This window comes from Podarcis melisellensis (assembly GCF_964234715.1).
Source record: "Podarcis melisellensis genome assembly, chromosome: 9".
Taxonomy (NCBI): Eukaryota; Metazoa; Chordata; class Lepidosauria; order Squamata; family Lacertidae; genus Podarcis; species Podarcis melisellensis.
The window spans coordinates 59,480,687-59,494,391 of record NC_138541.1 but is presented as its reverse complement, the minus strand read 5'-3'; the positions used below and the strand labels follow the sequence as shown (position 1 = coordinate 59,494,391).

The following is a 13,705-nucleotide window of genomic DNA, read 5'->3' as shown; positions in this document are numbered from 1 at the left end:
AAGCATCAAACTTAATCCATTCTGGAAGTCCATTTGACTTCTGAAATGTTCAAAAACCAAGCCACAGCTTCTGATTGGTGCAGGCACCCTGGAAACAATAGCTGATAGCTGCATCAGATGTTCGGCTTCCAAAAACGTTTGAAAACCGTAACACTCACTTCCGGGTTTTCGATGTTTGGGAACCAAGTACCAAGGCGTTTTGAGAACCAAGGTACCACTGTGGTATACTGCTAATATAAATACTGTATTTTTTGCTCTATAAGACTCACTTTTTCCCTCCTAAAAAGTAAGGGGAAATGTGTATGCGTCTTATGGAACGAATGCAGGCTGAGCAGCTATCCCAGAAGCCAGAACAGCAAGAGGGATCGCTGCTTTCGCTGCACAGAGATCCCTCTTGTTGTTCTGGCTTCTGAGATTCAGAATATTTTTTCCCTTGTTTTCCTCCTCCCAAAACTAGGTGCGTCTTATGGAGCGAAAAATACGGTATCCTTAGGGCAAGACTGCAAATGAAGAGATTGCTTTTGCATATCCAGTGTAGATATGCTCAGTTGACAGTTGTTCATAGTGGAGAAAACTAGAAAATTATATTATTAGTAAACTATGCACTGATTTAGGAGAGGATATTACCTCTGATAGTTACTGCCAACCCAGCAGTCTGAAAGCATGCCAAAAAGTGCAAGTAGATAAATAGGTTCGGCTCCGGCGGGAAGGTAAACAGCGTTTCCGTGTGCTGCTCTGGTTTGGGTGTTCCGTTGCACCAGAAGCGGATTACTCGTGGCCACATGACCCGGAAAAACTGTCTGCAGACAAACGCCGGCTCCCTTGGCCTGTAAAGCAAGATGAACGCCGCAACCCCAGAGTCGTCTGCAATTGGACTTAACTGTCAGGGGTTCTTTACCTTTTTTATTACCTCTGATACAAGGGGGATCATGGTATATAATCATCATCATCATCATCATTCCACATTGCCTTTGTGAATCACTACAGCCTTGAAAACATGTTCTAAGAGACAGCAAGGCAGCCTAGAAGTATTTAAAATAAATAAATATGTAACATCAACACATTTCAAAATCTCTTTTACTTAATTTCTGGACCTTGTATTCTCAAACGTAAATTTTGATTCATTTAGCTTTAGGTACATGATTTAGCTTACTATAAGGTCTTCCTCTCCTGTATGGATATTGCGTTTGAATCCGATATAGAATATAATGGAAATGAATATATTTATGCTAGACTTGCTGGTGGCTTTTACCAGGACTGCAGTATTTAAATGTAAGGGTTTAATAAACTCTGCTTATAAAGCCTCTCACATACAGGAGTTATGCTTTTTCTAAGACAGCCGCCTCCAGATTGATGCTCCAGATGTTTTAGACAACAACGCCATCAGTCCTAGCTATCATGACCAGAGCTGTAGTCAAAACATCTAGAGGACACAAGTTTGGTGAAGGCTGCTTGATTTCTGGCTTTAGGAACATGTAACTTGTACACATGCACAAAGTTTAATGACAGACTTAAATTTATGCTCCATCAACATTTCTGGAATTGGATTGCAGCTCTAGTTTCACCACCTGAATAGGTAAATTAGAAACATGCAAGGAAGAAATAAAAGTTAACGCTACAGTGAATTCCCTTTTAAAGTGAGGAGGGATAGACTTAAATTATTTTGGTTCTCTATTCCATTTCAGCAGCAGTACAATCCAAGTAGACTATAGGCACAAGATAATTGCTTCTGTGAATTCCAGTTAGTCGCCTCCTTTCTTCCTTTTTGTTACTATTTGGTCAAAACACGTTTAGACCAACAATCCAGTCTGATAGTTTGCCAAAACAAAAAGGAAGACCCAAGTATTTTTATTGTAAAGCAAGTGCATTTCAGAATACAGAAAAACATTCAGGTATTGGACCAACACTGATGAAGCTGAAATTTTTGATTGAAGAAATGTCTTCAGAAGGTGTAAAGATTTTCAGTCTTCCCAAGCATCTCCATATTTATTGACTTTAACTATAAAAGAAGAGGCCAGGAGAAGAGAAACATTGTAATGAAGATTAGGAGAAGCAAGGTCTACTGCACTAACAAATGTTTAGAACACTACAGAACCATGTGACAGCAGATCATATGACCTGACAATTGGCTCAAGCCAACTGAAGATGATCAAAACAGTGCAAACTTCCACTGCCGCCATTGTGAGATGAAATGTGCAAGTAGCAATTCTGGACAGTTACTTTAACTATGGTTTTCTCAGATTTTTAAAGGCAGCATGGTCAGTACAAAACATCTACGTCACCATTATGGTACTGTAGCTATCTGTATATCACAGGATGCAGATGCACTTCTGTCAGAACATTTATTTACATGGTTGAGCTAAGCCAACACAGAAGACTACTGTCACTGTCAAGGTGACCACATAAGCTAATGCAGCTGAGAAAGGGATAGTTTTATCAATCCCAGTCAATTCACTAGTCAACTTCCTTCCACCATATCAGACTAAAAATTCCACCTTCCATAACATTAACAATTGTGACTTCTTTTGAATTTACGCATTGTTTCATATTATTATTTTCCTGCATGAAAATACAATGCCTGGATGTTCAAAAACTGACCTAGCAAAGTACACTGAAAGAGAGAATAAACTCTTGTTCTTGCATAATGCATTTTCTCCTAAAGGAAAGGTAATTTCACTTCCATTTCATAGCTTTCCCTGTACAGTATTGTTTTTTATCCAAAAAAACACAGTCTGGAGGTTGGTGCCAAGGGCAGTTTCCTTCCAGTAGAATAGTAAACAGAAAAAACAATGGCATATCCTTCAGAGTTATACTCTGCATGCTTAAGTTAGTTTTTTAAAAAATAATCCTGAGAAGCCTTTCCAAAAATCCTGGCTATGTTCAAACATCTGGTCTAGATGTTATTCTGGCTTCTTAAGGGCCCGCAGATCAGAAAGAGACCTGTAGGCTCACTCCTTTCAACAGAAAGGTTCCCTAGGCTGATGTTCAACTAGTTTTCTCCTAACAGAAGAAATGAAATTTTCCTTGGCTACTGATTCAACAAACAAACTGGAGAGTTGTAGTAATTTTATGCTACAGAGATTTCAAATAAAAATACATGGGCAAAAACTTGTCAACTTGCTTGAAAACTGACCCACCCATCAAAGAAAAATGATGGACATGAAAATAAAAGAACATTGCTTCTTGTTTACTACTCCTTAGAATATTGGGAGTCCCTAATGGAAAGGCAAAATTAAAGTTATTTAATAATTTACCATCTCTCTTTATTGGTTTTTCCTGTGAAGACTTCGATGGAAATTCTGACTTCTGTGTTATTCCTGCCTCATACATCTCTCTATTGCGACTCCTTAATTCATCATACGTGATTCCTTTTCTTTTTGGACGTTCTTCCAGAAACAAAGCAGGTTCTTAAAGGGAAAAGAGGGGAAATCAATGGATAACAAACAATACATGTAGATGGAAATGTATATTTTAAGGGAATGCTTTTGTTTGAAGCAGTCCTCCTGACATTTAACTATGGAATAGTCAGTTTTAGATGCACTTTACATACCATTATGTTTTGTGCACATTCAGATTGTCAAAAGTCATCCTCAAAACACTGTGTTAGATGAGCCATGAATTAGATGAAGTGCCTATTGCTGTACTCTTTTTTTGTTATTGTCGGTTTATAACCTTGAACTTACATCAACTATGGCTTAGCATTACATGCAAATGCAGTGGTACCTCGGGTTAAGTACTTAATTCATTCTGGAGGTCCGTTCTTAACCTGAAGCACCGCTTTAGCTAATGGGGCCTCCTGCTGCCACCGTGCCACCAGAGCGCAATTTCTTTTCTCATCCTGAAGCAAAGTTATTAACCCGAGGTACTATTTCTGGGTTAGCGGAATCTGTAACCTGAAGCATAGGTAACCCAAGGTACCACTGTATATAATCTATACCCAAAAACTGTATGTGTGCTTGCCCCACCCAAAAGCTACAGAGCTGTGTGTTAAAAGCATGGATTGAAACTGAAAGCGCTCACAAGGCCAAGCGGCTCATGCTGGCACATTTTTCCAAAGAGCACCCTTTTTCCAACTCTGCCTGGCAACAGGTTATCTACAAAAGGTGCTCTCCTGCTTTGTAAAGCAGCTGTTGCACAGAGAGGGGAGGGAAATTAAAAATGGTGAAGCCAGAGGAAACTCTGGTGGAGGCCTGTAGCAAATCAAGTTCTCAGACTCGGGTACAGGAGCAAAAAACTAATGCTTCTAGTAGCTCGTTCCCTCTGAAGTTTTCCCTCGGGATCGCTAGCACTTCATCACTTCTGCAGTTTTATCTGCTAAAGGGACAGATTAGAGATCTTGGGGCCAAAACAGTCTTAATCTATTCTCAAAATTTAAAGGGGTAAAGTTTGATTCCTGCATTGCAGGTCCCTTCCAACTCTACAATTCTATGAAATCTTCTCCCCCCACCCCCTGACCAGTATTCTCAATGGCAGGCATGTTTTCAGGAAACACGATTGCCAGTTTAACATGAGGCTCCAGCCTTTAAAAAGAACCGGAACTTTCACATCTATAAGTCTGAAAAACACCGAATCCATTCCATTTTTTTTTATTAGAGTACAGCTCACTGTATTAATAGAACTCAAGACAAACACTACCTTGAGGGGAACCATCTGTTATTCCAGAAGGAGAAGATTCATTCATGGTAGAACTAAATGGGACTGGATCATCACTAGAGGGAAAGTCTGTCGCTCCGTAATTATCAACATGGTATTTGGAAGTATGTGCTTGTGGTGCTGCTGCTGCTGTTGGAGTACTTTCAAAAGGTAAAGGCACATCTGAAGCTTCTGGTTTTTTAGAGTAATACCTGGAGAGACAAAGACAGCATTTCAAAATAACTGCACTTTAGTTCTTTTTTCAATTTTACACACACACACACACACACACACACACACACACACACAATATTGTGGGTTCCTCTCACCCTATCCAGAATAATAATAAAAAATCTATTATAGTTGGGGCAAACTATTATTAGGATAAACTAACCAGTTATAGCAAAGGAAGAAGGGAAGAAGGGAAGGGAAACAGGAGAATAGCCTAGAATTAGGGGAGCAGAGGGGTTCACATCATTGTTATAGCAGGTGGAAATCTTTATTTAACATTGGGACTCAAAAATAAAAATTATCGTTATGTAGCTTCTGCTACATTTATTATAAAGACGAATTCTTCTTTGGAAAAATATTTAAAATCCCACATTAATTTCCTGCCTTAACCCAAGGTTCTCTGCTCTTCTCCTTTTCTTCTCTGCTCTTTGACTTTTAACAGCCATTAAGTAGATGATTTTAAATTAATGTGATACACAGGATTCATTTGGTTTAACACAGGGACGGAGAATCGTTTTCACACAGTATAGGCCATATCTTCATCTCTTCCAACCTCTGCAGGCCAACACTGACAGGTGAGCAGGACCACACATTTGTCAATCAGGTGTGATCGCGCAAGGGTGGGAGGAGATAGTAACCAAGCAGAATTGAACCTCCACCCATCAACTGACATCACCTAATTGACAGGCAAGGTGTCGTTTTGAAAAATAGTCTTGCGGGTCAAACAGGCAATGATCAGTCCCATGGCTGGTAGATTCCTACCCTTGATTTAACTGAATTTTTAGCACTGCCGTAATCACCGAGACCTCCACTAAGATTTGCCTGATTTATTCAGAGCTCACAATCTCACACATGCCTTTTTGTGGCCCATAAAGTTCAGAAGCTTCTACACTGTAGAGATCCACACCATGCTGGTCTTGCTTCACATACCACGTTTCAGGTTCCATGTGGCTTCCTGGAGATGCAGAGACTCATGGCGGAGGCATACACATAGCAACTAGGTAAAGGTAAAGGGACCCCTGACCATTAGGTCCAGTCGTGACCGACTCTGGGGTTGCGGCACTCATCTCGCTTTATTGGCCAAGGGAGCCGGTGTACAGCTTCCAGGTCATGTGGCCAGCATGACTAAGCCGCTTCTGGCGAACCAGAGCAGTGCACAGAAACGCCGCTTACCTTCCCACCGGAGCGGTACCTATTTATCTACTTGCACTTTGACGTGCTTTCAAACTGCTAGATGGGCAGGAGCAGGGACCGAACAACAGGAGCTCACCTCGTCACGGGGATTCGAACTGCCAACCTTCTGATCGGCAAGTCCTAGGCTCTGTGGTTTAACCCACAGCGCCACGGTAAAGAGCACCTTTAAAATGGGGCGGGGGGGGGGGTAGAGAGAAAGAAAAAATACCCAAATACAAGCTGCTCCATTCCTTGCTGCTCCTGGCTGCATACTTGGGGGGAGGGGCGCCATGCTGTGTTGCCGGGGGCCTTTCCCCTTCCTTGCTCTCTCCCTTCCCGGCCTTGAGGGAGAGATGTGGGGGACTACATGCGGGGTGGGTCCCACCTTGCTGCACTCCTGGCGCTGTTTGTCTCACACTCCCGGCTGCATACCGTAAGGTCACGAATATAAGCCGCACTTTAACATTTCACAGTCGGAATTTTGGGGGAAATTGAGGCTTATATTCAGACCAATACGGTAACACAAGCAAAAGCAATCTGGCCACAAATATTCCCCTTCCCTTTCTCTTGATAAAACATAAGCAGAATGAGCAACCTAACTTGAAGCAATCTGAATTTCAACGAGAGAGTTAGGGACTTCCTTAACACAACTCCCCTTTAAAATCATTAGACCTCTGAAGTGCTTAACATTGGCTGGTTCGTGCTCAAGCAAGTTCTACTTTCCTTTTCTCTGTGTGTTGTTGGAGGCGGGAAAGGAACACCAGTGCTCATGAGTGCTTCAGGTTTTAATATTTAAAGTGAACTTACTTTCCAGAAATTCAGAATTTTGAGCAAATAAAAATTACTTACTCAGGTTGAATAGGTTTATTTTTCCTCAGAGCTTCTCCCAGTGGTGAATTCTCTAGCCTTTTAAGCTTCTCTTGGCATGCCTTCATATAAGAAAACTTTCCACCAATGTAGCCACAAAAGCCAGCAACTTATTATAAAGAAAACCAGAGACTCATTTAAGACATCTGATGCTCTGTCACTTTAAGAAAAATACAGGTATATTTAAATATAAAATATATAAAAACATTCGCAAAGCCAAACAAAGCTTCAGCTTAGTACTAAAAAAAGAAAGTTCTTAAGTCTACAGTTTTTACCTCTTGTGTTTCCATGGCATCAAAACAAAGGCCTTACAAAGTGGTCAGGGTAAGAAAGTCATCACCAAATGCATCAGACAGAAACTGAGAAAAATGAGTTATTGATTTAAAAAGCAGGGCAGGGTGGATAAAAATCTATTATTTAACTTAATTTAATTTTTAAATAATCAGATTTTTTAAATTTAAATTGGATTTTTTAATTTAAATTGGATTTTTAAAATAAAATGCTTTTGGAGGAAAAATCTTTCTAAAGTCCAAAGGCTATTCATCAGGAAATAAGGAAACATACGCTATAATGTTACTGTTTTAGTTAAATAAATTGTTTAAATTGTTATTAAGGGAATGATTATTCTTCTCTTTTCAATAAAGTACTGCAGAAAAGTTGTCCAAATATAAACAGTTAACTTATTAAAGCTCACAATAATTTCATAATTATCTGTCTATGTATTTCTAATAGTATAACCAAATCATTAGTATTTGATATAAGTGTAAAAACTACACTGAAAATCTATTATTCCACAAATGAAACCTTCATCTGGTTGTAAATAATAAGATTATACCAGCAAGAATGAGTCTTTTTGTAAAAAAATGATTTACATCAAAACCACCCTGCAGCAGGGTGACAATTACTTCTGAGGAGCTATTATAAAACCAGGGCTGTAAACCTATAAATACTTCCTGCTGCTGAATTTGGTGACCACAAAACTCAGTGAGGGTTACTTCTGAGTAGAGATGGATAAGAATGTGCCATAGGTTTCCTTTGAAGCAAAACCTGCTCCAACTCCATCACTAATTTGTTTGTTTGGATCTGTATCTTTGCAAGAGGTGTGCTTTCCTTACAGTGGTACCTCGGGTTAAGAACTTAAATTTGTTCTGGAGGTCCGTTCTTAACCTGAAGCACCACTTTAGCTAATGGGGCCTCCTGCTGCCGCCGCGCCACAGGAGCACGATTTCTGTTCTCATCCTGAAGCAAAGTTCTTAACCCGAGTTAATATTTCTGGGTTAGCAGAGTCTGTAACCTGAAGCGTATGTAACCTGAAGCGTATGTAACCCGAGGTACCACTGTACTTTCGAAAACCACATGCTACTTGTCTCTACTTTCATCTCCAGTGAAAGCTTCAATTCCTGCAAAATAAATATTTCCTGCAATATGTGCACAGTTGTTACACATTAACGACAATAGATTTAGAGACCTTTACTTAGTGGCTCTCTAAAGAACTTTTTTGGGGGCAAGGAAACCTTGCTTTGCCAGGACTCAAAGCATCAGAGCCCTTTTCATGAAATATGGTGGCGAACGGAAATCTCAGTTGTAAGCAGGATGATCAGGTAAAAGGAAAACAGGACTCGTGCACCTTTAATGGTTGTGCAGAAAAGGGAATTTCAGTCATGACTGGTATCCCTGCTAAAATTCTCTCGTCCATAAAACTATTAAATATGCAGCAGTCCTGTCTGTTTTTCCAGCTATGAGCCTTTAACTACAGATACAAAGTAGTGAAGGGTTAATACTTACATAAAACTTTTGGTAGAGAGCCAAACTTTGAATGTGTTGTAAGAATTCCTACCAAAAAAAAAAAAATGTAAGGAGCAGTAACCATACAAAAACCTGAACTGAAACCTGAGCTGATAAATGCGTAACCATGAATCGACTCATGGCACTTGGGGTTTCAGTGATTGGTTTAAGTTTTTTTCCAACAGTGGCGCCCCGCAAGACAAACGCCTCGCAAGACGAAAAACCCGCTAGACGAAAGGGTTTTCCGTTTTGGAGGCGCTTCGTAAAACGAATTCCCCTATGGGGTTGCTTCGCAAGACGAAAAAAATCTTGCATCCCCCCGCGGGTTTTTTTCGCTTTTTTCTTCCTTTTTTAAAGCCGCTAAGCCGCTTAGCAGCTGTTCCGCTGATAAGCCGCTTAACAGCTGATTGCTGGAAGCCGCTTGACAGCTGTAGCGCTAATCCGCTAAGCTGTCAATGGGCTTGCTTCGCAAGACGAAAAAACCGCTATACGAAGAGCCTCACAGAACGGATTAATTTCGTCTTGCGAGGCACCACTGTATACCTGTGACCTGAAGGGAATAGTGAAGACCACTAGAAAGCTGTTGTGCGTCAGTTTGAAAACAGTTTTGTAATATTACATTTAAATGCTTTGATTAAAGAAGTTGGGAGACTCCAGTTAAATAACATGGAGAGAGAGTGAAAGAGTGTGTGTGCTTGTGTGTGTACACACACACACACACACACACACACACACACAAAATTCCATTCTTCGCCAGCTTTTAATATAAGGAAGGAGCCAGATATGTAGATGGCTCCATTCATTTCCACAAAAGCGGAAGATCCGTGTATGCAAAGGAATGTGCAATACTGAATCAGGACAACAGTTTTTAATAGTATTCAGGTATATCATAGCCCAAATGAGCTACATGTTGCAGGTGACTTGAAATATTCTACGTACTAAATCAAAGCATAAAGTAACAGATCTCTCTTTTTTTTAAGCATATCCTTCTTTAAAAACTATAAAATCCTGAACCATGGTATAAATTATAGTCTTCCATAAATGCCCAAATATTTCTTTGGAACTATCTCTTTTGACTATTTCTGAAGAAAACTGAGTAGCTCAAGTTTCCCCTTACAAGTCTATTATTTTGCAGTTGTCAATGTATGATCTGTGTTTTCAAACACTGGCTCCATAAGCACATGTTGTTAATCCAGGGTTAGATAATACTTTTTCAGCTTGGGAGCCACATTCTGTCATGGAAAACCTTTTGGGGACCGCAGGCCAAGGGTGGGTGCAGTCAGGGGCCAAAGTGGGTCAAGTAATGGATGCAACTCTTTCCTTTGTACGGTAGGCTACATTCAATAACTCCCCCCCCCCGAAACATATGACCAATCTTTTTCTATAATTAATTCATATATATTATATATGAAAAATATTTCCAAATAGCAGACATCCATATTCAGTCAAAGTTGCTTGAAACTTACCTTTTTTAATTAGTATTTGGGTGACAAGCATGCCAACAGCAGAAAAAGGCAGCGCTGTGAGTGGGAATAGGAGAAAATATGTATTTATATGGAGAAGAGAACTGAATATATTTTCCAGAACAAAAACAAATTGTAAGCAAATTAGGGAGAAATTCCCTTTGAGTGCAGTAGGACTTCCTTCTCAGCAGACATGGTTATGATTTGTACAGCACAGAATCCTTTCTAAAGCACACACTGCCAAAAAAAAAAAAAGCTTTGGGTTTTGTTTCATTTTAAGAGAAAGTGGAGCTCAGAACAAATGTGTTTACAGTCGTATTTTATTTTTTTATTAGCTTTCACAGCATCGAAGATTTATTGAGCAATGTAAACTGAATATTATCCTGGTTCGGGGTTGCGAGAATTAGTACCATATCCACCAATATGCACGCCAGCACAACTGCAATGACAACAGTCACAGTTGCTAGAGACAGCAAAGCAGTACTCAGCAAAGCAACTGGGCAGAAACATTTCTACAGAGGCCCTATCCCAGTACACTCCGTAATGGATAGAATACTGGACGAAAGAAACCAGAGTTCAAATTCCTCCCCAGCCAGGAAGCTTACTAGATGACTTTGGGTTAGTCACTCTCTCTTTCTCTCTTAGGGTTATTTTAAGGATAAACTGAGTAACCCTATTTTGTATTCAACTTCTTTTTAAAAACGTGGGATTCAAGTACAGTTGTATCTTGGATCCCGAATGCCTTGCAAGTCAAACATTTTGGCTCTCGAACGCCGCAAACACAGAAGGGAGTGTTCTGGTTTGCGAACGTTCTTTGGAGCTTCTTGCAGCCAATCAGAAGATGCGCCTTCATTTCCAAACGTTTTGGAAGTTGAACGAACTTCTTGACTTCAAAGGTACCACTGTATGACCTACAAATAAGGTGTGAAAAGTGTACTTCAGGATGCCACAGAGAATAAAATCTGATATTTTGTGGCTTATTAAAGAGTAGCTTTTAAATATTAATGAAAGTGTCTGGGGAGCTGTTTGAAGTTTCTCTCACATGACTTAGTAAATAGCATGAATTTCCCAACGTGAGTTATACTTTCTTTTTTTTTACAGATTTGGACAGTCATTATTTGACACACTTTTTGGCAAAACAACAGTCATGAAAAAGTAAAGATTACTTATTGGAGCATTTCACTTACATCTGTACCAGAGGCTCTCAGTATTGCATTCTTCAAAGACTCTCTTTTCATCCTCTGTGGGTACATAGGAATGGCTAAACTGGCCCTTTAATAGAAAAATACGAAACATAAAGGGTCAGTGTGTGACATACACTAGCAATACTGTCAAATGGGAAATACAAGCATTTACTACCATTTTTACCAAGTGTCCACAATACACATTATTTTAGAAAAACGAAAACCAAGTGAGAATATCCCTTTGTTTACCCACAATAGGTGACTAAAGCATAGGAGTCTAACATTTCCTGTTCACTCTTACATTGTTGCTCTTTTAGACACACTTGCATATGTATTACCTATGTACCCAAATATATACACCTACCAATGTTGTGCTGATCTATTTCAATTGCTGCTTCTTTTTTATTTGCTCATTGCAAACAGCTGAAAGTCTATAAATTTTTATAATAAACCTGATTTGCAATCAGGGTTGAATAATTTCAATTACAACTGTATATATGTGTGTATATATGCATATCTGTAATTCTGGATAACATGAGATAAAGTGCATCTCATGAAGTGAACTGTAACAGAATTATTAGTATTTGAGGTGCAGTTTGTGCTGTATAGTAAAAGGCAGCTTTAAAATGGTAGAGTCTCAAAGCAGCTTGTAATATAACATAGGGCCTAATGCCCCAAGAAAACGAGTATGACATCTGGTTTGACATAACTCTGGACCATGGTCCTATAGATGTTTTGAACACTGATTTATATATGTTATGAGAACTGTTCTAAGAGTTGATATGCATGCCTACAGTCATATAAACACCAGCCCTAATAACACTTGTACAAAGCTTGTAACAATAAAACGCTCTCCAAGAAGGATTGGAAACATTTTACATCTTTTATGCAGAGAAAAGTCAACATGGTGAACAGACTAGGCTCTGGAACACTAGGGTTCAGATCACTACTTAGCCCTGAAACCAGCTGAGTGACGTTGAGGAATCAGAATAAGATCTATTACTAGATTATTGATGCAAATCTCCTCTATCTTCAGCACATTGTATTTTATTTTACTGCTAGGGCTGGGGGCTGGTGTGCAAGTAAAGACTCTTCCGATTCTGAATTTTGGGGTCCTAAAAAAAAATAATCTTGACAACTTTGCGGGTATCAGGAATATGGCAACCCTAAAGCTCAACAATTGTGGTGGTTTCCTTACATTGTATTATATTTTACTGCTAGTGCAAATAATGATTCTTAGGATTCTTCTGATTCTGAATTTTGGGGTCTTCGTAAAAAGATGCTCGACAACTTTGCGGTCATGGGGAATATGGCAACCCTAGGCAAAAAAGCTCAACAATTGTGGCGGTTTCCTTGCATTGTATTTTATTTTATTGCTAGGGTTGGTGCAAATAAAGCTTGACCACTTTGCAGGCATCAGGAATATGGCAATCCTAGGCAAAAGAGCTATGTTTCTCAAAATAAAATAAAAATTATTTTATTGCTAGGGGTTGGTGCGTGTAAATATTCTTCTTCCACTTCTGAATTTTGGGGTCTTCCTAAAAAAAACACAAAAAAACTTGACAACTTCTTGCAAGAAAATGGCAACCTTGGGGCTAGGTTTCTAAAAAAAAGACAAAGCTCAACAATTGTGGTGGTTTTCTTACACTGCATTTTATTTCATTGCTAGGGCTGGTATGCAAAGCTCGACCCCTTTGCGGGCGTCCAGAAAGTGACGTTTTTTGAAAGATGGCGACTCTAGGCCAGAAGGGCACGAAGCGGCAGAGCGTACCTGGCGAGGGCCTCCGGGGTCGGGTCTGTGGGCCCCACCGCGCACTTGCCCGGGGGGCTCCATGTGGGGTGGGAAGGGGCCTGTCAGGAGCGCGGCGGCGGCGGCGGCAAACGAAACGGCGACTTCCTATTGACCGAGAAACAAGGGAGCGTGAGGGGAGTGCGCAGAAACCGGAAGCGCGGTTTCCACCCACCGGAAGGGCATCGAGGGCGCCCGTTCCCATAGACGACATGACGCCTAGAAGGGAAACCCGGAAGCCGGCGGAACGGGGGTCGGAGGAGGCGGGAGAAGACGCAGCCTCCGAGGGCGGCCCTAGGGAATAGAGGTCTCGCTTCCCTCCCGGAACCCCGGGGCCGCGAAACCTTTCCTGCCCCCTCCGCCGGTAGGGAGGCGGCGCTGGCCGTGGGAACGGAACCCTGAGGGAAATGGGGGAGAAGACAGGCAGCGGGTACTGTACGTGAATACGTTGTAGATATTTTCCCACATTTATTATGCCGTTTTTGTGATGTACAAATGACATGAAAAAACCTGGCATGCTTATTTGTATGTTATTCTTTTTCTAATTTTTGTATTGGTTTTACAACATTATAAACAAACAA

General features: G+C 40.4%; 1 protein-coding gene across 1 annotated transcript; it reads right to left on the bottom strand.

Moving 5' to 3' along the window:
- Nucleotides 1-1,832: 1,832 nt before the first annotated feature.
- Nucleotides 1,833-13,307, bottom strand: OCIAD1 (OCIA domain containing 1). Its single transcript, XM_081924629.1, has 8 exons — nucleotides 13,107-13,307; nucleotides 11,339-11,423; nucleotides 10,155-10,208; nucleotides 8,689-8,736; nucleotides 6,886-7,012; nucleotides 4,636-4,844; nucleotides 3,255-3,407; nucleotides 1,833-1,999 (listed from the first exon to the last, which is right to left on the bottom strand). Exons 1-8 carry the CDS (start codon nucleotides 13,167-13,169, stop codon nucleotides 1,962-1,964), a joined length of 777 nt encoding a protein of 258 aa, XP_081780755.1. The 5' UTR covers nucleotides 13,170-13,307; the 3' UTR covers nucleotides 1,833-1,961.
- Nucleotides 13,308-13,705: the final 398 nt, after the last annotated feature.

Coding starts and splice junctions, on each gene's coding strand:
- OCIAD1 (XM_081924629.1), bottom strand. CDS start 13,169: ATGGAGCCCCCCGGGCAAGTGCGCGGTGGGGCCCACAGACCCGACCCC. Junction 11,424..13,106: donor ACCCCGGAGGCCCTCGCCAG/GTACGCTCTGCC, acceptor TTTCTATTAAAG/GGCCAGTTTAGCCATTCCTA. Junction 8,737..10,154: donor CCAAATACTAATTAAAAAAG/GTAAGTTTCAAG, acceptor TTTTTTTGGTAG/GAATTCTTACAACACATTCA.